This window comes from Panthera onca, chromosome B3, assembly GCF_046562875.1.
Source record: "Panthera onca isolate mPanOnc1 chromosome B3, mPanOnc1 haplotype 2, whole genome shotgun sequence".
Taxonomy (NCBI): domain Eukaryota; kingdom Metazoa; phylum Chordata; class Mammalia; order Carnivora; family Felidae; genus Panthera; species Panthera onca.
In genome coordinates, this window is record NC_138344.1 from 45832572 (window position 1) to 45858681 (window position 26110).

The following is a 26110-nucleotide window of genomic DNA, read 5'->3' on the forward strand; positions in this document are numbered from 1 at the left end:
ATGGAGGGACTTAAGTTGTTTCCATGTTGTGACTATTGTGAATAATTCTACCATGAACACGGGAGTGCACATTTCAATGTTCTGATTTCATTTTCTGTGGATGTATACCCAGAAGTGGGGTTGCTGGATCATATGGTGGTTCTATTTTTAATTTTTTGAGGAACTATTTTCCATAATGGCTGCACCAGTTTACCTTCCCATCAACAGTGCATATGTGTTCCCTTTTCTTTGCATTCTTGCTAACACTTATTATCTCCTGTCTTTTTGATGATAGCCATTCTAATAGTGAGGATTGTGGTTTGGATTTGTATTTTCTTGATGATCAGTGTTGTACTGTTGGCCATTTGGATATCTTCTTTGGAAAAGTGTCTATTCAGTTCCTCTGCCTATTTTAAAATTTATTCTTTAGGATCCTGGCTGGCTCAGTTGGTGGAGCCTGTGACTATTGATCTTGGGGTTTAATAAATTCACGTCCCATATTGGGTATAGAGATTACTTAAAAAAAATCTTTAATAAAAAAGTTATTTTTTATTCAAGTATAATTAACATACAGTGTTATATTAGTTTCAGGTGTACAACATGAGGATTCAACAATTCTATACACTTCTAGTGTAATTAGTGGATCCTATGATAATTCTATTTTTAACTTTTTTTAAGATAAACAAATTTTTTTTTTAAGAGAGAGAGCAAGTGAGTGAGTAGGGGAGAGGGCCAGAGGGAGAGAATCTTAATAAGCAGGCCTGATGCAGGTCTGACCCTGGGATCATGATCCTGGGAGCATGACCTGAGCTGAAATCAAGAGTTGGATGCTCAAACCACTGAGCCACCCAGGTGCCCCAAGATTTTTAAAAATTTTAAGTAATCTCTACACCCAACATGGGGCTTAAACCTACAACCCTGAGATAAAAAGTTGCATGCTCTGCTAAGTCAGACAGGTGCCCCTATTTTTAACTTTTTGGGGAATCTCCATACTGTTTTCCACAGTGGCTGCACCTATTTTGCATTCCCACCAACAGTGCACAAGGAATCCCTTTTCTCCACATTCTCACCAACACTTGTTATTTCTTGTGCTTTTGATTTTAGCCATTCTGACATAAAGTAATACCTCATTGTGGTTTTGTGTTTCTCTGATAATTAGTGATGATGAGCATATTTTCATGTGTTTGTGGGCCATCTGTATGTTTTCTTTAGAAAAATGTCTATTTGGGTCCTCTGCCTATTTTTAAATTGGATAATTTGTTTCTTTGCTGTTGTGTAAATTCTTTATATATTTTTTATTTGCAAATATCTCCTCTCATTCTATAGGTTGCCTTTTCATTCTGATTGTTCATTACCCCGTGTAGTTTGATGTAGTCCCACTTATTTGGCTTTTGTTGCCTGTGACCAATGTCAAGGAGCTTATGCCTTGTTTTCTTCTAGGAGTTTCACGATTTCACGTTCTATGTTTAAGTCTTTAATCCATGGAATAGAAGTTTAAAGAACCAAAGTGAGTTACTGAGAAACCACACATGAGCTTCAAAGAAGTTGGGGTGAGGACGATAAGAGAGTTTTCCTCAGAGATGTGAAAAAGAGAGTGGTAAAGAGGACATGCTTTGGGCAGGAGACTTAGGACCATGTGATTTAAGCTGCACGCATTTAGAATGGCCAAAGCCTTATCTGCGACAAATTTTTAAACAATTCAGAAAAAATGCCATAGGCTACATCTTTCCTTTCTGGGCTTGAAGGTTTTACATCTGTTTTGATCACTGGTGGCTGTCGCTTGTTGGGACTTTGCTTTCGTTTACTTGGGTGATGTCGTGCACCACCCGAGGCAGAAAAAAAAACGAAATACAAATCTCCCTTTCATGCGAAGTTAAGACAAAAGCGGCCTCTTAACATCCTTCACTCTCCCGTTTTAGCCTTGGGGACGGTCATTAGCAGCGATAAGAACTAGGGAGCCCGGTTAGCTCTGCGGAGCTGCGCTCTCGTTGGAGGGGCGGGACCAGGAGAAACCCCGCCTCCCAAGCCCAATCCCAGCTCTCCGCCGGCGGACAGGAAGCGGCGGCAGGCCTAGCAGCCCGGGAACCGGGCCCCGTGCGCATGCGCCCGCCCCTGGGGTGCCTGGGGGAGGGGGAGGGTCGGGAGGAAGGGGTGCGGCTGGGCCTACTGGTTGGGCACCGGTGCGTCACGTGGTGAGGAAGGAGGCGGAGGCCCCAGGCTCGGGGGAGGGAGGTAGAGAAGAGGGAAGGAACGCGGGGAAGGAACGCGGGGAAGGGAGGAAGGAAACGAACGAGGGGGAGGGAGCTCCCTGTTTTGGAGGAGCTGGGAGCTTTGCCGGCCCCTGAAGTGGAGCGAGAGGGAGGTGCTTCGCCGTTTCTCTTGCCAGGGGAGGTCCCGGCTTCCCGTGGAGACTCCGGACCAAGCCCCTTCAGCTTCTCCCTCCGGATCGATGTGCTGCTGTTAACCCGTGAGGAGGCGGCGGCCGCGGAAGATGGTGTTGCTGAGAGTGTTAATTCTGCTCCTCTCCTGGGCGGCGGGGCTGGGAGGTGAGGCACGACCCCGAACGCCGGGGACGCCTTGACCACCGCGGACCGCGCGGCGGCAGCGGCGGCCGGGTCGAGCGGAGCCCAGTCGCGCCGCGCGGCGGGCGCGTCAGTCAGCCCGGCCGGCCGGCGGCGCCACTCCGGCGCGCAGCACTCCCGGCTGCCTATTGTCCCCCGCGCCCCGACCGCGTTCCCTTCCGTGGCGGGCCGTGGAGGCTCCGAGCCTCCGCCGAGGCCTTCCCTACCCCCACTGCCCCGGCGCCACGGGAGGCGGGGGTCGCCTCCCAGAGAAATAGTCTGGAGATCCGAGTCGCCGGGCGTGAGCCGTGGAGCCCAGGCCGGGGGCTCCATACCTCCAGCCTGCTCGCCGGGTTGCCGGGACTGGCAGTCGCCGCGGGGCCGGCAGTCTTTGCCTCCCTCCTTCCGTCCCCAGCCTGTGCCCGGTGGGGGATTCTGGAGTCCGCTCCACCGCGGGGAACCGCCGCGCAGGCTCGTGGGAAGTTGCGATGTGTGCGGCGGGGCTGATGTATTGTTCTTTACCCCGCTCGGCGATCCAGACTGACCCGGTTCTGCAGAGGGGCAGCCCGTGGAGGGGTAACAGTGGTCCCCTGCTTGTCTGAGACGAGTCGCTTCCGCTGTCGATAGTGCCCTGCCTCTGCCCGAGTGTTTGGAGACAGCTCTCAGGAGGGTGTGTTTATGCTCAGTGAAAACATTGTTGCCCAGGGGAAAGGGTTTGGTGGGGAGAAAGGTAAGCCGTTTCGGGATGTTCTTTGATCTGCAGGTTGGATTGTGTCTGTTAGAGGGACACTCCCTGGGTGACCCACAACTTGAGTTTTCTTAAACTCTGAGGTGGAGTAGACGAACAGTGTAGTTAGTGGGTTGTCAGACTGTAGCAACTATCCCACCCCGCAAATTGGAGTTAAATTTACCGTAAGCGGATACTTTCTTGATAACTCGGGTTTTGAAGACGATTTTTATTTCCAGCGTATCCTAGGACCGGCTGCATTGTTTTGTTGTTGTGTAAAGGGCTTCATTTCAGGTAAAGTTTTTGACTTTGCCCAAAGTGTACTTAAAACACCTCAAAGTGTGTTTAAAAACACTGAATTAAAAAAACTTCCCGGAATGCTTTGGATGAGTATAACCTAATGTGATCACTTAGAAAATGCTGTATATTTTAAGTAGTGCGTTGTTTCTGTTCTTTGTCACTTGAACTTGGCGATTGCAGAGCCAAGTGTATTTTCGACTCGAGTTCTACTTAGTCGGAGAATGATACTTTGTAGGTACACATTTGTTGTAGTTTGTGGTGTTTTTTTGTTAGATACATATTTTAGATTAAGAGCTTCTAGTAGATGTTTAGTTTTAAGAAGTATCATGTGCTACAAACTCTTATAAGGGCCTTTTCACTTAACATTTGTATTTACGTTCTGTATGTGGCTTCCAACAAATCATTTTTCTGTCTGTTCTATTTGTGATTATAGTCAGGTGTTGGAGTCTTGATTTCTAGAAGGTGGTAAAAAGTAAGACAAACACATGAGGTACTTTAAACTACTGAGGAGTGGTAATATATAAAATGACTTTTGTTTTTAAGGAATGAAACAGTAAGAATAGAAACTGGTGTAGCCTGATGGTTGAAGAAAAAGTGAATTAACGGCATAATCTTTGTGGGTTAAGACCCTTCTTACACAAAAGTCTAAATTCAAAACTCTCGAGTCATTCAGAAAGTATCCTTGCATTAAACATTAAAAGGTTACTTACTTTTTGATTTTTTTATGTTTATTTTAAGCAGAACTTAAAGACACTAATAAGAAACTTCCATTTTAAAATTAGCATCAAGATTGTAGACTTTGGGCATATGGAGATATTTGTGATTTTATTGTGATAGGAACTACCTTTAAATATGAATTTGAGCTATTTATATTTATGGTCAAGTTTGTAAGAAGTTTATATGATGATGATACACAGAATAGAATACATTCAAATTAAATGTACTTGTTTAGCATATGAAAGAAATGAATATGTTTATGTATATTAGGAGAAGTTGGATTTAACTTTGGATTTAACTTTATAGATCACTTTTACGTTCTTAATAAATGGTTTTAGTTGCTTCCCCCATTTTGATTTGCCAATCATTGTTTTGCATTAATTTTTTCTTTTAATATGACAAGTGGAAAGTTGGAAGAGAGAATGAAAGTGTTTAGAATCCTAAAACTTCAGCTTTCCTAAGGGTGTTCATTTCTAACATATGTCTCAGTCTATTGTATTTGTAGGAAGATCCCGTAAAGTTTCCAGAGTTAGTGTCTTAACAGACATGTATTCAAATGTATACATAAAAATCTTTTCTTTATTATTCGTAACGGTAGTAGAAATTTATTGAAACTATTCTGAGTAAATATAGTGCAAGGAATTTTTATGTATGTGTGAATATTACTTTTTAACACAAATATTTTGGAGAGTTGTTGTCTTTTCTCTTTTTAAAACTTAGTGTGTTTGAGAGGAGCAAAGATATTTTAGCTCTAGCAGTATTCAGTCCAATAGTACTTGATGAAATTATATATGAAATGAAGTTTAGAGTGTGGCATGTTTTTTTATATTTAAAAATCCAGTGTAAATGATTTGCTTTGTACCATGCATTCTCTAGAAATAAGTTTTCTGGAAGTTTGGCCAACAGTATTAAAAGTATCAAAGCTTAAGCTTAAGCAATTTCTCTCACTTCTATAAGGGTCTATGAAATTAATGAGAGACAGATTTTTTTTTTTTTTTTTTTTTTGGTCTCTGTCTTTAAGAGTTCTGACTGTTCATCTTTTTAACTGAGATCCAGTTAGCTGTATCATCTTGAGGCCCATTCAAGTCATGCCCTACATTAACTATGTCTTCTCTGTACAGGAGCTCTCTGAGTAGCAGGGGTTGAGGGAAAATGGGCATAGCAGGCACCTTTGTTTCCTGATGTTCTTTTTATAACTTGTTTAAGATCTGGGGTGTTTCTTATCTGATCTCTTTTACATTTTACAAAGAACTTGCAGGGTTACGGAGGGGGAGGAAGGGACATTTTTCTGATGTCTTTTGTGTGTCTGATACTGTGTTAGGAGTTTCACTTGTCAGCATTTATGAGAGAGTGGTGATATTTTACAGTTGAAGGAATAGGCTTGATGAAATAACTTCTTGAGCATCATCCACCTGCTGAGTGGTGAATTAGATCTTCAAACCCAAGCCAGCTTAACCTCAAAGCCTGAACTTTTTACCCATTGCCCCCTTATAGCCTTTTTGAAAGCAGTTTTCACATATTAGCTCAAAGGTGGCCCCTGGACTAAAACACCTTAGAGATGTGTTTTGTTTGATTTGCGGTGTCTTTAGATTTCAAATAGTTCTCAACATTGAAAAATTGGGAAATTTCTCAATGAAATTTGTGAATTTCTGGAATTTGGGGGGAAGAATTGGAAACCCCAGGCTCTTCTGGGCCGCAGTCCCATTGTCTGTAGCAGAGTGGTAGAGAGCAGTAGCTGTTCTTTTTAGACTGGGCATGTGCTACCAGTCAGTGCAGTTACTATCAGTGCAGTTACTGGTAATACACTTGGCCTGCTTCACTCATTTTTGTTACTGGTGTGGATCCTGTGAGTATGCTGTTTGCATCTCTGCCTTGGCTTCATCTTGCATAGATGAACCCAATCTTTTAAAAATATTTTTTTGACTGTAACCTATTATCCAACTTTTATTATATTTTTTTGTAATTCTTTATTTCTTCAGTAGTCTTAAAAATTTGTTAAAAGCTTTGGCATACACAGTGCTTTTTTTTTTTTTTTATGTACCATTAGATTATTTGGTATTAAAAAAATTCCTGTTTCCATGATAACAATTTGAATTTTTTTTTTTTTTTTTTTTTTTTGTAATTTGTTTTTTAATGTTTGTTTATTTTGGAGAGAGAGAGCACGAACAGGGAGGGGAGGGACCCAGAGAGAGACACATAATCTGAAGCAGGCTTCAGGCTCTAAGCTGTCAGCACAGAGCCCGATGTGGGGCTTGAACTCACGAACCATGAAATCCTGACCTGGGCTGAAGTGGGATGCTTAACTGACTGAGCCACCCAGGCACCCCAACAATTTGAAGGTCTTAAAGAATGATGGTTATAATTTTTCTGAATCACTTTATTTCAGTGAGCAAATAAGAAACCATTTCTTTTTCTACTTGGATGAGACTCAGAAAAAAGTGGTTGAGGGTCATGTAAGTAAAAACTTAGGCTTCCTTTCTTTTAAGGACAGGTTATAAACATAAACTCTGCCTTTGAATTCATAAAATGAAATGGAGTAATACATTCAGCCATAAGCTACATGTTCCAACATTGTTGGGAGATGACAGTGACAGGTTCACATATGGGAAGATTCCAAATAACAAGTCTCTGGGACTTAGACTTGTAAAATTTTGGCAATTTTTGATGGAAGTTTTTCTAAGATGTATTACACATTTACTGTGTCCTTAAAATGGGCTGACTTTAATCTTTTTTTAAAGGATTGAGGATTAGTATAAAGAACAATTGTTCTTGTTCTTGGTCTGTATTGTCATTTCTGGTTTTTTGTTTTTATTTTTAATTTTCCCAGAAGCAGTTGAAATGGGTATTCTAAGTGATTGTGCTTTTTATTTTTGTACCTAGTTTCAATGGTATTTCCAACTTTTTCGTTAGATTTCCTGACTTTCTTGCAAACTTTTAGGATATCACCTTCTAAATAGTTGTTCCTAATACATTTTCTGTGGGAAACTAAATAACTATACTTGATACATTTACACACAAGGTGGAATGAATAAGTTCTGCATCTTCTATGAAATACATGTACATGAGCTTTGTATATATACATATATATGTGTGTGTGTGTGTTTATATATGTATATATGAAAAATATATATCTATGTCTGTCTATCTATCTCTTTTAACATATGTGTTTGGTTTGGGGAGTTTAGTGTTGGGGTTGCCTTGTTCTGAACAATTAGGATGATGTTGTACCAATGTATTTTGCTAGTTAAAGAGAGGCAGGGTAGAATGAAGAGAGAAAAATGATGAATAAAGGAAGACACAATAATAAAATGCACACTCATATGGCTACAGGTAGATCATTTCCTAGATTTGAATCATGAGTACTGTGGTTCAAAACTAATATACTAGATTGTTGATATTAACCACATCTTAATATAGGCAATTGCAGTAGTCTCTGCAGGAATGTAAACTGCAAGTTAAGACAACTGTTCTCTGTGTTTAAAGAAGCAGTTAGGTAAAAGGTAGGTGACAGAGGCTCCCCATACTATCAGACTGTGTTTTATTGTTTGCAGTAAGTAACTGTTGTGTGTTACATATGGTTTCAGTGACTTTGTGATTTGCATAAAGTTAAATTTGTCTGCCTTTGAATTATATCGCATTCAAATGGTTAGAAAACTTTTGCCAAAGTTGGAGGTATATTTTTGGAATGGTCTAGCATAAAATATATATGTGGAGTAACAAAAATGGAATTTGTGTGTGTAGAGAAGTTGGGGGGCAGGGCTAGCATAGTCATTGGTTAAAGCTGCCAACACAAGTTTCAGTGAGAGGCCTGTGTGGCCACTAATGGGGAGATAAATTGTATATATGAAAGAGTGTGGACAGAAAAACACAGTGTTTTCAAATCTGAGCCCCAAGTCACAGGGCAGACATTCCAAATTCTAGGAATTGATTTGCATTTGGACTGTTTGCACATGGGCAACTCTCTGTGATATGCTTGGGTAAAGAGCCCCAGATTTTTTTTTAAGGAGGAATTGATTTATTTAATGATTGTTAGTGATTCTTCCAAGCAACTCTAAAATGGCTGCTTTTTGTGAATAAAAATCCAGTAATTCTAATTAATTTAGTTGTCAATTTTTATACTAGGTAAAGAAAGCAATGTTATAATAAGAATAAAAGGAAAAACTAATAATCCTACCAGTTTGATTCCCGTGAGGGCAGTAACATTGCTATCCTGCTGTGTGAAGGCTTTGCCTTGGTACCAGTAGGGACAGTCCTGTCTCACTAGGTTGCAGGAAATAGCAGTACTGAGAATAGTTCTTAGAGAATGTAGACTCCTTTTGATACTGGGTGAATTCATTCTGAAGCTATTACAATTCCAAGTAAACAGTGTGAGAACGTGTACAGTGAGAACATTGCTGTTTAGTCACCAGTTTATTGTAGTCTGTGGTTAGTAGGAGTCGTGAAGCTACAGTCTTGAGTGAGGAGTAAAAAGCACTGAGTTTGTCAGCGTAGACAGAAATGCCAAGATATAAAAATACAGTTCCAATTATGTATCGTAGTTGCAGTTGAAATGAGGATTTATTAAGCTAAAGGAACATTAGCCAGTTGGGGAAAGCTTTTTGAGAAAAGGGAATGACATAACAGTCTAGTAAGGTTCTTGTAGGCTTATTTGCCTGGAATGGAGAGTCCATGGCAGGAAATGAGAAGTGCTAACTGGGCCATGATAACCAGGACTCCAATTATTCATATTCTAGGCCATGATAACTGCAAGGTAGAGTATTATGGAATGTTGGTTGGAATCCATGTTGAGAAGGTGCGATATGATACAGTAGGGGATACATTAGCTGCTTGATGAATTATGTGTTTGAGTCCTTGATTAGGGTAGTAATTGTAGAAATAAATAAGGATAGAACAAGAAATCTCACAGAAGAAAAACTGGTAAAACTTGGCGGAAGTTTAAAGTGAAGCTAACAAAGTTTATTGAGGGCTCACTGTTGAATGCACATCTCAGAGGCTGTTGCACTGGAGAGAGTATGGTTTTATAAAACTTAGAGGACCTCAGTGTTTGAAGTTGAAAATAAGACATCGTAAGATTTTGAATCTAGATAGGTTCTAGTGTGGGATGTATGTCAGAGTCTGGGATTTTGTCTTACTTGCAAAACTAATAATTTTGTTGGATATTGGTTAAAAGTTTGCACAGTCTTTCAGAAATATGTGGCTCATCATATGGGAAGCAGTGCTCCAGATAGTTGCAAGGTAGAAGTTTGGTGAATTTGGAGTGGAGGGGAGGGTTAAATTTAAAGATACATTAGCAAGTATATTTTTACTTTGCAAGTATATGTTTACTCTCAAGTTGGAATTAGCCTCTCTGGTTCAAGAATATGCTTGATACTCTTGATACTATGTGAATTATGAACTTCCTATTTCAGAGATAAAGTAGGGAAAAGAATGTGATCTTTGCATTTGAGTCAAATGTACATATATGATTTTTCGAGCAGAATTGTCTTTCCATTTGCCTTTGCTTGCATTGATAATGGCAAGGCATACTCATAAACATATTTGAACTTTGGATTTAGTTTTCTTAAGACTATAGATATAATCCTATACTTATGAACTGAGTGCGATATTAATTTGCTACCTCTTTTCTTAAGAATTAATTGAGTGACTTAGTTGGTTAAGCGTCCAACTTCGGCTCAGGTCATGATCTCATGGTTCATGAGTTCGAGCCAGGCATCGGGCTCTGTGCTGACAGTTCAGAGCATGGAGCCTGGTTTGGATTCTGTGTCTCCCTCTCTCTCTCTCTACCCCCTCCCTCCACTCGCTCTCTGTCTCAAAAATAAATAAACATTTAAAAAGTTTAAAAAATAGTTTTAAAAGAATTAATTGGTATAAGTTTGTAAAAATGCTGGAGACTATGTTATGCAAATATTATTAAAATTATGTTGTTTCCAGGCCTACTTTCATTTGGAATCTATTAGTTTCAAAATACAGATAGATAAGATGTATTTCTGGAAGTCGAAATGCTAGAAAGTTGATACCAAGCATTAGAAAATAGAATTTAAGAAAAGACATAATTCCTTCTCCCGTGCAGTTTTATAACTTTTTAATATTAATCATTCAATCTTTTAAAATGCTTATTATTATGAATTTGCATTGTAGTATTTATGCAGTTTTGTAGCCTTTAAAAAATTAACGTGTAAATTGTATATGCAAAGCAGACACTGAAATATTTATCAGTGGTCTAGAGACAGTTTTGATTGTCACAACTGGAGGGATGCTACTGGCATCTAGTGGGTAGAGGCCAGAGATGCTGCTAAACATTTTACAATGCACGGGACAGCCCCCCACAACAAAGAATTACTGGCCAAAATAGTAGTGCTGAGGGTGAGAAACCTAACTCTAGAGGAAACTTGAGTCTTTTTACCTTTTTTTTTTTTTTTAAATTTCTGATCGCTTGCTGTCTTAATTGATTACTCAAGTTTCATAAGCTTCCATATTTCTATTCTGTTTAAACCTTTTTCTCCTAGTGTTCTATGCACTGTAGCTCTGAAAATTTTACTTTATCATTTATCTTCTAGCATTTCCCATTCTTCATTTTCCAGTTTGTGGTTGGGAAGTAAATCTGATTCTGTTAATTTATAATAGTGGTTGAATGACTGATAACTCATGAAGATTATTTAAAAACCAAACCAAACAAGTTGCTTGTTAACCCAGAACAGCCACAGATAGTAGGATTTTAGTTTCTGTGGGATAGTTTTGAGGGACTCATCCAGTAACTTCTGCAATCAGAATTAACTTTTACAAAATATTTCTTTGAAATTTGAACTCCTCAGTTCTTAAAAACTTTCATCTTTTTTTTTTATAACTTCATTCCCCCTTCCTCTTATTATCATCATTAACACCTTTGGCAGAATTGCACGTCCAAATATCCTGGAAGGAGGCAGAGGCAGATGGGCAGATGGTTTGGGGTGTAATATGGGAGAAGGGTGAAGTAATGAGAATGGGTTTGGGATTAAGTGAGGGTGTGGGGTAGATCTATACCAACAGTACAGTTGTAGCTGAACCTAGTGTGTGTGTGTGTGTGTGTGTGTTTAGGTAGATTGAAAGTCACAGTGTCTTATATGGGTTATTCTCTGTACTTGTGTCTGCTCTTATTTGAAATGGTATAAAGGCATTTCATTCAGTATAGAAATCTAAATTATATACATGTTTCCACTTTTGGATTTTTAAGCTGTATTTCATAAGTTAGTGGTAGAAATTTAATATATTAAGTACGTTTTAACCATTGATGTTTTGTGCCCTTTGTAATTAATTTAGCTTATAATGGACAAAAGAGCTACTTATTTTAACTTCTGAGCCAGCTAGCTTTATTATTTTAATTTTTAGAAACCACTTCATCGCAAAAAGTGGGTGTGTTGAAATATGCTTATAATTGTAGAACACACCCTACAATTGTGAACTTTTACTTAAAACTGTTAGGTGTAGATAGATGTTTCCTTGTAGAAAATGGTCTGACTCCTTTCTAGTGAAGAAATTGATAATGTGGCTTAAGTTTGAAGTCACATTGTTGAAGTAACTTTTCTGAGAATACAGTAAAGATACTTAAGTATATTGCTGAAATTAAGGACAGGATAGTTCCTGGAAGTTTAACTTTGTCATACAAGAGAACAGTTTCGTTAATGGTATTTAGTGCTTCAAGATCAAATACAAGAAGCATTGGTCAACACAGTATGATGTCTAAGACACAGTTGATGACTCAAGTTTCTCAGGAAGGAAATACACTTTTCTGTTGGGGAAAAATGCTCTTCGTACCTAATTTTAGAATTATACAAGTGAAAAGTCTGTTGAAAACAACTTGATTACAAGTAATTTTTCTGAGGAATGGAAATGTGCCAGCCTTAGCTTTTTCTTACACATCCTCCCATTTATTGTAATTGAGTTTTTCTGTAAATAGGGAGATCTGTAATGTCAAAACATGTTTGCAGAGTTTTCTTGTCCCGTTCTTAAAATTGTAGAATAACTTTCTTTGATATAGGTAGAAAAAAAAGTTTGTTGTATAATAATTGCTTTTCCACACAAAGATAATGATATTGACCCACCATCAACAAGATATATTGATTATTTTTTAATCTTGATGTTAGTGAAATTTTCATCCTATGTGTTTTGCCCTATTCTTATATTTAATTTAGATTTAAACAGAAGATTGTAGGATTTGGATTCAGAAGTTGGAAAGGAAGCTTTTGTTTGTAGCCTCATTGTGGAAAGTAAGCAGAATATGGAAAATACTCATGGAATATAGAAAATATTTAATAATATTCAGTATTCATTTATGGAACCCTTATTATATGCCAGGCAATGTTCTTAGGGCCCAGTCTTTACAACACCTCTGAAAGATAGGTTCTGTTATTTTCATTTTATAAATAGGGAGTAGGACCAGGGAGGGTAACTTTTTCAGTGTCAGGATTTGAACATGGTCAGTCTGGCTCCAGAATTCATACTGAATTCATTAAATACTATACTGCCTCTAAGAAACATGTCTCATGCCTTAAAAGGCATTATAGGGGCACCTGGGTGGCTCAGTCAGTTAAGTGTCAGACTCCTGATTTCGGCTCAGGTCATGATCTCATGGTTCGTGGATTCGAGCCTTGCATTGGGCTCTTTGCTGACAGTTCAGAGCCTGGAGCCTGTTTCTGATTCTGTGTCTCCTTCTCTCTCTGCACCTCCCCTGCTCACGCTCTGTGTCTCTCAAAAATAAATAAATGTAAAAAAAAAAAAATTACTATTCTCAAATTTTAAAAAGGGAGAGACTTTCCAAGCTTTCCAGCAGCAAGGGAGACCAAGTTATGTTTTTTCTTCTACTTCTTAGAACTTGCTGGCCATTTTTTTTATCACTCTTGCAAGTAGGTGATTTTCTGGTATTGCTTTACTTTTCCTCCAATTTTTTCTTTTAATTTAAAAATTTTGAAAATTTGTTATGTTTTCTCCATTTAATAGATCCAATCCAGTTATTCTTTACCAATTTGACACATAGGCATTTACTTGATATATATACTCTATTTTTTTCCTAACTTTGTATCTTAAAAGCTTCTATACTTTCTTTTTTAAAATTTTTTTTTTTAACATTTATTTATTTTTGAGACAGAGAGAGACAGAGCATGAACGGGGGAGGGGCAGAGAGTGAGGGAGACACAGAATTGGAAGCAGGCTCCAGGATCTGAGCCATCAGCCCAGAGCCCGACGCGGGGCTCGAACTCACAGACTGTGAGATCGTGACCTGAGCTGAAGTCGGACGCTTAACCGACTGAGCCACCCAGGCGCCCTGAAAGCTTCTATGCTTTCTGAGAGGTTGGAAGTATATGTAGTCCAATTAATATTTGTATACCTTTCATCTAAATTTATTTTATTTTTTTAAAGTTTACTTACTTTTAGAGAGAGAGGGAGGGAGAAAGAGAATCCCAAGCAGCCTCTACACCATCAGCTTGGAGCCCAAGGAGGGGCTCAAACTCACAAACTGTGAGATCATGACCTGAGCCGAAATCTAGAGTCGGATGCTTAATCCACTGAGCCACCCAGGTGCCCCTGACCTAAATTTATTAATGGTTATCTTTTGCCTTGCTTGCTTTATTGCTCATATATAAATAGATGTAAAAAAAAAAAACATACATATATATATTTTTCCCCTCTGAACCATTTTAAAGTAAGTTGTAACAATAAATACTTCGTTAATGCATCTCATAAGATTAAGGACATTGTCTTACATAACCAAGAAGATTACTTTCTCTTTTTAAGTGTGGGATGTTTAAATTTCTCATGAAGCTTGCAAGTACTAGGTACCATGTGAATTTATTACATGATTTCTGAAGGCCAGATTTCTGGCAACTACAACTGAGGACCAGAAAGTAAAATGTTGTTAGTATGCTTTTATATATGAGTAAAATAAAGTATCAGTAGAGAAAGGAGGAGACATAGAATGCTGCAGGATGGAGATATTTAATGTAGTACTCTGTATGCAGTCCGTCAGCAAATCTTGTCAGCTCCTCCTTCAAAGTATGTGCAGACTTTGAATATTTCTCACTAGTTGCACCACTGCTTTTTGGATTGATACAAACCAACATCTTCTCACTTTAATCACGGTAAACCCTGTTAACTGTTCTCCCTGTTCTCTTGTTCTCCCAATCTTTTTTCAACACTGTAGTCTGGAATCCTGTTCAAAAGGTACTTCTTTAGTCAGAAACCATCTACTCGCAAATTGTATACTTTAAAATGTTTAAAATGATGAGTTTTGTGTTACATGAATTGCACCTCAAAAAAAGCAAAAGCAAGCTAAAAAAAAAAAAAACAATTCACTGGCCCACTATTTTAAGTAAAAGCCAGAGTCCTTATAAGTGGCTTATAAGGCCCTATGTGACGTACATTGTATGCTTTTCTCCCCCACAGTACCTCTACAGTTCTTCCCTTGTTTGATTCCACTCCAGCTACACAGAGCTCTTTAAAAAGTGCCAGTCTTGCTTCTGTCTCTGGGACTTTGCCTTTGCTGGTCCTTTTTACATGAAACACTTCCCTTTTAGATTGCGGTTTTATCTACCATCTTTGTTTTTTATTTTTAAAATTAAAATTATTTTACAAATAATGGTGAAATACAAATCACATAAAACTTAACATCATGACCATTTTGTGCAGTTCAGTAGTGGTAAGTGTAGTAATTTCCCCTTATCCATGGTTTTAGTTTCCATGGTTTCAGTTACGCAAGGTCAACCCCAGTCCAGAAGTAGATGGTACTCCCAACTTAGTGTCAGAAGGTCAGTATTAGCCCAACTCTTATGTCACAGTGCCTTTGTCATTCACTTTATCTATTGCTAAGACATTTTATCGTCTCATATCATCACATATAGAAGGGTGAGTACTGTACGTTAAGATACTTTTGAGAGTGAGACCACATTCACATAACTTAAAAAAATTTTTTTAATGTTTATTTATTTTTGAGAGAGACAGAGACAGAGCATGAGCAGGGGAGGGTCAGAGAGAGAGGGAGACACAGAATCCGAAGCAGGCTCCAGGCTCTGAACTGTCAGCACAGAGCCCGATGTGGGGCTCAAACTCACAAACTGCATGATCATGACCAGAGCCGAAGTTGGACACTTAACCGACTGAGCCACCCAGATGCCCCACATTCACATAACTTTTATTACAGCATTCTAAATTATTTGATTTTATTATTAGTTGTTAATCTCTTGTGATGCCTAATTTATAAGTTAAACTTTATCATAGGTATGTATGTATAAGAAAACTTGTATGTCAAGGGTTGGTGCCTCCCCTGGGGGTCTTGGAATGTATCCCTTGCAGGTACAAGGAAGGGAAGGACTACTGTACACATATTGTTGTGCTTGGCCCTCTTAAAAGAGTCTGTGCTCACGTGTTAGTGAGGTCTTCCGATTACTTCAAGACTAACCCTTTTCTTGGCATTCTATTTGCTTACCCTGTGATTACACTCTTATAACCATCTAAAGTTACTTACTTGCTTATTTTATTGTCTGTCTTCCTTCTCTGGAATAAAGCTTCATGGGGTCAGTAACTGTTTTGTCCACTGCTGTATTCCCAGCATCTGCAACAATGTCTAGCATATTAGTAAGTGCCCATTACATATGTGTCAAGTGAACAGATGAATGATCATTGAACTGAATAATTTTAGTTTTTGTTAATTATATAAGAATCCTAAGTTTCTAAGTATGTCTGGAAAAAAAGCTTTGAATGCTTCTAATTAGTCTTTTTTTTTTTTAATTTTTTTTTAACGTTTTATTATTTTTGAGACAGAGAGAGACAGAGCATGAACGGGGAAGGGTCAGAGAGAGGGAGACACAGAATTCGAAACAGGCTCCAGGCTCTGAGCTGTCAGCACAGAGCCCGACGTGGGGCTCGAACTCACGGACCGAGAGATCATGACCTGAGCCGAAGTCGGCCGCTTAACCAACTGAGCCACCCAGGCGCCCCTCTAATTAGTCTTTTTATGTAAATTTACTTTAGAGTGGAATGAAACTACCATTTTTGTTAGTGTATTGGTCTTGTTCATTGAGTATTTTTATATGCTAATTAAACTAGGTAAGTTGAATGAGTTAGAATTTTCTCTATAAAAACTAAGTTGCTTTTTTTTCAACTATTCCATCTATTTTTTAAAATGTTATATATATTTTTAAGTTTACTTATTAATTTAAGTAATCTCTACACTCAACATGGGGCTTGAACTCATGAGCCCGAGATTAAGAGTCACATGTTCTTCTGAGCAAGCCAGCTAGGCACTCCTAAAAAGATGTTATTTTTAAAGTATTTAGCAGTTGTCATTCACTGCAGAAGTTAGATTCCAAGGGGAAATGTAGAATGTCTTCATGGTTATCTGATTATACTCAAAACTTGTAGACTTTATTGTTAACTTTTTAACTTTATGTTAAGATGAAACTTTTTAAAAAATTGTTTATTTTTTTATTTTTGAGAGAGGAAGAGAGAGAGAGAGAGAGTGAGTCGAGGAGGGGCTGAGAGAGAGGGAGAGAGCAAGAATCTCACCCAGAGGCTGCACTGTCATCTATCTGCTCAGAGCTGGACTCGGGCTCAACCCTGTGAATCGTGAGATGATGAACTGAACCAAGAGCGGGAGTTGGACGCTTAACTGACTGAGAAACCCAGGCGTCCCAATATGAAACTTTTAAAAACTCATTTTCATTTTGGGGTAAATTTAGAATTGGAATGTTAGAGCTAGAGGGAAGTTTCGTAGTCTTAGGTGGGTCACTTAACCTCTCTGTGCCTCATTTTAAGATTAATTATACTTGTTCTGTGCAGTTGTACAAGAGTTAAATTAGATAGTAATTTAGACATAATTTCCTAAATTTTTACCTATTATGTACTGTACACTCTCCTAAGCCCTTTCTTTATATTAATTCATTTAATCCATATAACAACACTTTAGGTACAGACTATTTCACCTGCTTTACAGATGGGGAAATTGAGGCACAGAGATGTTAAGTAACTTGTGCAAGATCCCTCAGCTAAATAAGTGGCAAAGCTGGGATCCTAACTCATGAAATTTAGTTCTACTTATAAGTAAAGATAATGCTTGCTAAACTGTTAGAACATCAAGTAGGATATGTTGACCTGCCATGGTAATTGAAAAACTTAGTTGCAGTAGGAATATGAGAGTTATAATTGTCCATAAAGTCATGCAAAATGGTGATAAAAAATCTGCATAGGTAATTGCAGAGACAAGTACCTGAAATGCAGTTGTGGCATCATTAGAAAATTAAAAAAAAAATTACATGGTGGAGTGCCTGGGTGGCATAGTAGGTTGAGGGTCCTGCTCTTGATTTCCGCTCAGGTCACGATCCCAGGGTCATGGGATTGAGCCCTGCATCAGGCTCTGCACTGAGTGTGGAGCCTGCTTAAGATTCTCTCTCTTACTGCTTCTGCCTCTCTCCCTTGCTTGCGTTCTCTCTCTCTCTCTCTCTCCCTCTCTCTCCCTCTCTCTCCCTCTCTCTCCCTCTCTCTCCCTCTCAAAAAGAAGGTGGGGCACCTGGGTGCCTCTGTACGTTGAGGGTCCGACTCTTGATCTCTGCTCAGATTATGATCTCACAGTCTGTGAGATTGAGCCTGTGTTGGGCTCCACGCTCAGTGCGGAGCCTGCTTGGGATTCTATTTCTCCCTCTCTCTGTCCCTCCCTGACTCTGTGTGTGTGTGTGTGTGTGTGTGTGTGTGTGTGTGTGCATGCGTGTGTGCATGCACTCTCTCTTTCTCTCTCTTCCTCTCAGAATAATCTTAAATTACCTGGTGAATAGACCTATAATTTTATTTTATTTTTTTATTAAAAAATTTTTTTTTTTAATGTTTATTTATTTTTGAGACAGAGACAGAGCATGAGCAGGGAAGGGTCAGAGAGAGAGGGAGACACAGAATCCGAAACAGGCTCCGGGCTCTGAGCTGTCAGCACAGAGCCCGACGCGGGGCTCGAACCCATGGACCACGAGATCATGACCTGGGCCGAAGTCGGACGCTCAACCGACTGAGCCACCCAGGCACCCCAATTTTATTTTTAACACATTGCATTTTGCAAATGCCAGGCATGTTAGAAATTCTGATACTTCTTGAATAAGTATCATAAGACCATGTATTTTCTGATTGATTTATACCTTATCAGCAAGGACTAGGCTCCTTTCTTTATAAATACAAATGAGGGGCGCCTGGGTGGCGCAGTCGGTTAAGCGTCCGACTTCAGCCAGGTCACGATCTCGCGGTCCGTGAGTTCGAGCCCCGCGTCAGGCTCTGGGCTGATGGCTCGGAGCCTGGAGCCTGTTTCCGATTCTGTGTTTCCCTCTCTCTCTGCCCCTCCCCGGTTCATGCTCTGTCTCTCTCTGTCCCAAAAATAAATAAAAAAAAGTTGAAAAAAAAAATTTAAAAAAAAATAAATACAAATGAAAATGGAAATTTCCATTAAACATTGAATGGATTCATTAATTCTTAAAGCAAATATTTATTGAGCACTTATTTTCTGTCTCACTTTGTTCTAGGCACTAAGGGTATATAATGGAGGGATATATGTCAATAAGAAACAATGAAGAAGACTAAAGCAGCTTTTTAGAATAAGGGTGACTGGGATACATGGTTTTAGATAGGGTGACCAAAGAAAGCTTCGGCAGAGATTTAGTAGATACCTGAATAAAATGTGGTGCCCAACCCTGCTTTGGGAAAAGATGTTCTAGGCAGAGGGATGATAAGGAGACTAATGAGGCACACAGCATAAGGGGAGAGTGGTGAGACAGTTATGGGGGTAGAGTAAGGGAATGCAGTCCCTTGTAAGGCTCGTGGTTAGCCTTGTAAGCCATGCATGGTTAGGACTGAGCAGTTGGGAGAAACATTTGGAAGTTTTTGAGCAGAGGACAGACATGATATGGCTTTACTTGAACAATATCACTTGGTATGCTATGTGAAAAATAAACTGTATAGTGGGGACAAGAGGCGAGTTACGGTTTTTGATTGCCTAGAAATTTTTGAACCTTGTTATGTTTGGCACTGATTTTCAGTCTCATGAGTTCTGTTTTCCTAATTCAAATTCCCAGCCTTCTTCATTTGCAGCTAGGACACAGGCATGTAAACTTGTCTTCTGAACGAGGCTCCTCTAATCAGAAGGCTCATTGGAGACCTGGATTCTGAATTGAGCAGACCTGTTTGCTCGCTGAAGTTTTGCCAATAGTGTACATCTTCCAAACTTCTTTTTTTTTTAAGATTTTATTTTTTTTAAGTTATCTTTATGCCCAGAGTGGGGCTCAAACTTACAACTCTGAGATCAACAGTTGCATCTTGTACCAACTGAGCCAGCCAAGTGCAGATTTTCTCCTAGTTTTATTGTTGTGTCTCTGGTAGAAAAGTGGTGTTGGAGAGGCGGGGCAGTGTTCGTGTTTTTCATGTGATATTTTTGGGATCATTGTATATATTGCTGGCTTCTAGGATACCTAGATAGTCTTGAAGAAGATAAAGGTAGAGAGGGTTCCAGTATTATTGTCAAGTAATAGACTATTACTTCAAGTAAGAGAATATTGTATGGGAAGTATGGGAATTGAATAAGATCATAATAGAGAATGCTTTAGTATTTATGGAAAAATTTGTAGGTTCTAGGTCAAGTTTCTTAGGATTTGTAGTTTGGTTTGCAAAGAACACAAAATCTTGGATTCCTCTTTGTGTCTGGTATTATTTTGCCTGATTCATGATTTCTCTTGGTTCAAGCTTGAAACTACAGAAGCAATGGTATTGTTAGTACTAAGGCATATATATTTATGTATTGATGTAACCTGGGAGAATCTAGCAAGTAACAAGGGTCAGGAATAGAGTACTGTTGACTCTTGAGCAACATGAGTTTGAATGGCACAGGTTTACTTATGGGCATATTTTATTTGATAAATACAGTACAGTACTGTAGATGTATTTTTTCTTCCTTATGTTTTTTTCAGTAACCTTTTCTGTAGTATACTTTATTGTAAGAATACAGTATATAACACATATACAAAACTGTTTATGTTATTGATAAGGCTTCTGGTTAACAGTAGGTTGTTAGTCAAGTTTTTGGGAATTGAAAGTTACACGTGTATTTTCAACGTGTGTGTGTGTGTGTTGGTGTCCCTGACCCCCACATCATTCAGTGGTCGCCTGTACTTGACAGATTGGAGTAGACAAATAAGCAGCTTAGGAGAAGGGAATCAGGATGATACGCAGTAAGGGGAGAGCAGATACAAAGGTGAGTAGGTCAGAGGCCAGGCTCTCTTCAGATGGAGTTGAGGAGATAGGTGAATCTTTGCATCAGTGAGATTTGGTGATAGAACCGCATTCTGCCCTTAATTTATGAGCTTTTGACTATTTGCTAAAGTACAGGAACATATCTCAGTTGAGTAGGTCCAGATACTCTATGTGGGAACAAGCAATTTTGTGGTATCTGACTGAGATAAGTAATGCAGGGTTGGAGATTGGCATGGGCTCCCGTAGAGTAAACTGTGCCAATTTCGTTCACTAGCTGTGGAAATCAAGGGTATACATATATATTTTCTGGGTGTTTAAAAGGTATGTTCTTATTTGGTATTTTATTACATGTTTTTCCACATCTTAGAGGTAGATGTCAGTTTAGGTTTTAAAAGGTCCCTGCCATGTGCTGTAATTTGATACTTTTCTTCTCTCTCTTTTTTTTTTTAAGATTTTATTTTTAGGTAATCTCTGCACCCAGTGTGGGGCTCCAACCCACAACCCTGAGATCAAGAGTCGCATGCTCTACCAGCTGAGCCAGCGAGGCACCCCTCTTTCTTCAGTATTATTATTATTTTTTTAATGTTTACTTTTGAGAGAGAGGGAGAGAAAATGCTAGCGAGTGCGGGGAGGGGCAGAGAGAGAGGGAGACACAGAATCCGAAGCAGGCTCCAGGCTCTGAGATCTCACCACAGAGCCTGATGCAGGGCTTGAACTCATGAACTGTGAGATCATGACCTGGTCCGAAATTGGAGGCTTGTGAACTGCAAGATCATGACCTGGGCCGAAGTCACACGCTCAACCGACTGAGCCACCCAGGCGCCCCTCTCTTCAGTTTTTATAGTCCCATCAGAAATGTGAATGGTGGCTTGCCTTGTTTATGATGAGGGTAATGGAATTATTGTAGAAAATTATGAAGTCCTTGAAACCAAAATTATCTTCTTGGCACTGCCTCCCGTTTGCTGTGTGACTCTGGTCTTATTACATATCTCTCAAATCTCAGTTTTCTTTCAAGTGGGCTAATAGTTCTTACTTTTAGGTCTTTTGGTCGGGTTAAATGAAAAATAATGTAGAACACTACAGGGCCTGGCAGATTGTAAGTGCTCAATAAGTTTTAGTTATTAGATCTGATTTTAAACATTATTTAATTAAATACTTAAGTTTATCTAGTCAAGTTATTTTTTGTATGTGGTGAGCTATCAGTGCACATTTAAATCAATTAGAATACATTTAAAAAATAAAACAGGCATATGCAGTTTTAGATTTTTAACTTTTCTGTTTAAAGATGTGAAATGTGAAGCTTTTTTAAAAAACAAATGTCTTTTAGCCACACTTTGCGTGTGAATTTTAAAATACTAGATTTCTAAAATAGGAATGGGAAGAAACAACCTTAGCTTCGTTTATGAACATATTATATGATAAAAACTGAAGATACTCTTGTTAAAACCAGGAGCAAAGTAAAAATGCTCTCACTGTTATTCAGCATGGTTTGGTAGTTCTAGTTAGTGTAGTTAAAAAAAGTGTAGTTTAAAAAAAGATAGAATTATAAAGAGAGGAATAAAAGATTTAAATAAGAAAAGCAGAATCAACAAAGTGCCAGCTAAAAGGAGAGAGGGACAAAATAATATTCTTAGACTTTTGCATGCCCAGGGGCTCATGAATCCCCTACCCTACAGAGGTACATGGATCTCTTATTAGAATTCCTCTTGTAGAGAGGGAAAAAAAGAGGGTTTATAATGAGTCAGTACTAATGAAACTAAGTGCTAAAGTGACTGTACAGATTTGATTCCTGTTTTGTTAATACTCTGCCTATTCAACTCTGCTGTTATAGTATGAAAGCTGTGAGAGAAAATACATAAAAGAATGAGCATATAGCTGTATTGCAGAAACAAATGGTTGGCTGGAATTGGCTTTTGAGTTAATTTGCTTACATCTGTTTTGTATTATTTGGGAACTTCTTCTAATCAGTATATTACCTGTGACATCAGGGCAAGGCATTTCTTGCTTAAATGATAGCACCTGTGGCAAACTAGCCCTATTAATATACTGTTAAACACTTAGATTGAAACAAGCATGTAGAAAAAGAAATATGCAGCAGCTGGTAGAAGTCGAGGGAATTTGTGTGTATACAGAAAAGTTGCCGAGCTTCTGAAACTTGAAAATGCGTACAGATCACTGGGAACCACATAGGGCTGGGTAGAGCCTGAGTTGCTTGGGAAATTCCAAAGGGGAGCCCAAGATTTTGCATTGCTAACAATTCCCCAGGAGACATCTATGCAGTCAGTCCCTGAAACACAATTTGAATAGCAAGATTCTGTGTGTGTCAAGACTCAACATCTACAAACACAAATTTCCAGTCTCTCTGATAATAGTTAATGAATGGCCTTATTTGAACACGTGGTGAGTAGTAGGCTCCCGGATTTTCTTTTAGCTTTTTAGCTTAAGTGTTGAGTTTGGAACTTCAGTACTGCTAAGAAGTTCTTGAAAATGGTGTATGTTCTTACTTTCTTAACTGATATTTTTCCCTTGATGTTTGGTTTCCCCCAGTGTTCTTTTGGTACCTGTGATCACTGGTTGTCATTTAATCTTTTTGTTTCCCCCATTTTTTACTACTTATGTCTTATTAACAAAAATGTAGTCAATTATGAATAATGATTAATTATTACTTATTATTAACAATTAATTATTAATTATTTATTAACAAAAATGTAGTTAATTATGAATAATGAGTCATTGCAGGTTGCTTAGTAGTTTCTTGGAGGCGAGTAGAATGTTGATTTCATTAATTTTCCTTAAAGATGACAAGTTGTAATATTTGAGTTGTCTTTGTTTTTGATTCTGGACTTTAAAAAAAAATTTTTTTAATGTTTTATTTTTGGGAGAGCACAAGCAGGGGAAGGGCAATGTGAGAGAGGGGTAGAGGATCCAAAGCAGGCTCTGCACTGACAGTAGCAAGTCCGATGTGGGTCTCAAGCTCAGGAACTGCAAGATCACAACCTGAGCCGAAGTCGGACGCTCAACCAACTGAACCACCCAGATGCCCCTGGATTTTTTTTTTTTTTTGGAAAATTTTATGACTTAGGGAAAGGTAAAAGAAAGACCAAATACCCATATACCTACCAGTTTGATTAAACATTTTTCTTAAAAAAATTTTAAGTAGCTTTATTGAGGTTTAATTTCCATACAATAAAATTCAACAGTTAATTTTGAGAAATGTACATAGCTGTATAACCACTTCCATAACATAGAACATTTACATCAGCCTATAAAATTCCCTTGAGCTCTTTGCAGTCAATTCAGAATACTTAAAAAAAATTTTTTTTTAATCTTTATTTTTGAGAGAGAAAGAGAGAGCATGAGTGGAGGAGGAACAAAGAGAGGGAAACAGAATCCAAAGCAGGATCCAGTCTCCAAGCTGTCAGCACAGAGCCTGACATGGGGCTCGAACTCACGAACCGTGAGATCATGACCAGAGCTGAAGTTGGGCGCTTAACTGACTGAGCCACCCAGGCACCCCCAGAATACTTTCTGATATCCCTTTTGATTTCTTCTTTGACCAATGGGCTAATTAAATGTGTGTTAAGTTTCTAATATTTTGGGTTTTGGCCACACATCTGTTACTGATTTACTTGCAGTATAGTCAGAAAACATACTGTATGAGTTCAGCCTTTAAAAATTTATGGAAACATGGTTTATAGCCCAGAATTAAGGTCTGTCTTGGTGAATATTCCATGTGTCCTTGAAAATAATGTATTGTTGTTTGGCGGAATGTTTTGGTGGAATGTTGTTTGGTGTAATGTTGTTTGGTGGAATGATTGGATCAAATTGTTTGATAGTGGTCAAGTTTTTTGTATTTTTATTTTTTTTTGTCTCCTAGTTCAGTGTGGACTGTTAATGATTTCCAACTATAATTATAATTAATAATTACAACTTCTTTCAGTTCTGTCAACTTTTTCTTCATGTGCTTTGAAGCTCTGTTATGTGATACACATTTAAGATAGTTATGTCCTTTTGATGAATTGGGAAACATCTTTCTTTACTCATAAGTTTTTTGTTTTGAAGTTTACTTTGATAATACCATAGCCATTTCAGCTTTCTTTGTATTGTTTGGATGATATAACTTTCCCATTCTTTTTACTTTAACTCATCTTTATTTTTGTGTTAAAATGTCTTTGTACAGCCTGTAGTTATATTTTCTTTTTTTGTAAAAATAAGAAAATGACTGTCTCGGGGCGCCTGGGTGGCTCAGTCGGTTAAGCGTCTGACTTTGGCTCAGGTCACGATCTCACGATCCGTGAGTTCGAGCCCCGTGTCGGGCTCTGGGCTGATGGCTCAGAGCCTGGAGCCTGCTTCCGATTCTGTGTCTCCCTCTCTCTCTGCCCCTCCCCCGTTCATGGTCTGTCTCTCTCTGTCTCAAAAATAAATAAACGTTAAAAAAAAAAATTAAAAAAAAAAAAAAGAAAGAAAATGACTGTCTCATGTTTACTTATTGGTTTAGATCATTTACATTTAATGTATTTATTGATACGGTTGAGTTTAAAACTACTATTATAATATTTGTTTTCTGTTTTCTTTTCTTTCTTTTTTAATTAAATATGCTCCACACTCAGCAATGGAGCCCAATGTGTGGCTTGAACTCACGACCCTGTGAGATCAAGAGTCAAATGTTTAACTGACTGAACCATCCAGGCAACCCATACTATTTGTTTTCTGTTAGTTTTTTACCCCCTTCTTTTCCTGCAGTTTTTTGGGACTAATTTATTTTAAAAAGATTCCATTTATCTTTGTTGGCTTATGTGTTAAGCCTGTTAGCTATTTTTTTTTTTAGAAGTTATTCCTAAGGTGTGCAATGTATATCAATAACTTATCATTATATACCTTTACATAATACACGCTTCCATTTCTCTTCTCCATTGGGCTATTATCATCTATTTTAATTCTATATCATAAATGCCACAGCATTTAATTCTATATCATAAATGCCACAGCATATGCATCTATGGCATAAATGCCACATTGTGGGTTTTTTTTCATAGTCATTTAACTTTTTTTTTTATGTAACAATCTTTAATTCATCATTATGACCTACACACATGGTTAACAATATGTAGTAATGACGCATCATATTGTGTTCTATGTTTTTCAGTTAATATTCAAAGACACTTTCTAGTTGAATCAAATCATCATAATTACTATTGCTGCATGAAAAATAGGACCTGACCAACATAACGGACTTTTTAGCAACAGTTTTGCTTCATATGCAGTTCCATATTAGTCATTTAACTTTTAAAGAGATTAAAAAAGGAGAAAATAATTATTTTTATTTTCTCATATATTCATTATTTCTGGCACTATTCTTTGTGTCAGTACAGATTTACATCTGGTATCATTCCTTCTGCCTGAAAAACTTCCTTTAACATTTCTTGTAATGCAGGTATACTAGTGATAATTTAGCAGGTTTGATGTCTGAAAAAGTGGTCATGTCACTTCACCTTCATTTGTGAGAGATATTTTCCCTGGATATAGAATCTTAGGTTGAGAAGTTTTTTGTTCTTACAGTACTATAAACATGTTGCTGTAT

At 38.2% G+C, this 26110-nt stretch overlaps 1 protein-coding gene across 2 annotated transcripts in view; it reads left to right on the plus strand.

Annotated features, from left to right (window-relative positions):
* Positions 1–2196: 2196 nt before the first annotated feature.
* Positions 2197–26110, plus strand: part of ADAM10 (ADAM metallopeptidase domain 10) — a 136338-nt gene continuing 112424 nt past the window's right edge. Inside the window, exon 1 of one of the 2 annotated variants that reach the window (XM_078448652.2) lies at positions 2197–2525. In XM_078448652.2, coding sequence (XP_078304778.1) covers positions 2471–2525 — 55 coding nt within the window. In that variant the 5' untranslated portion in view covers positions 2197–2470. Of the gene's footprint in view, positions 2526–3045; positions 3271–26110 lie in introns of those variants that run through there. The other variant, XM_078448653.2, reaches the window with a different exon arrangement.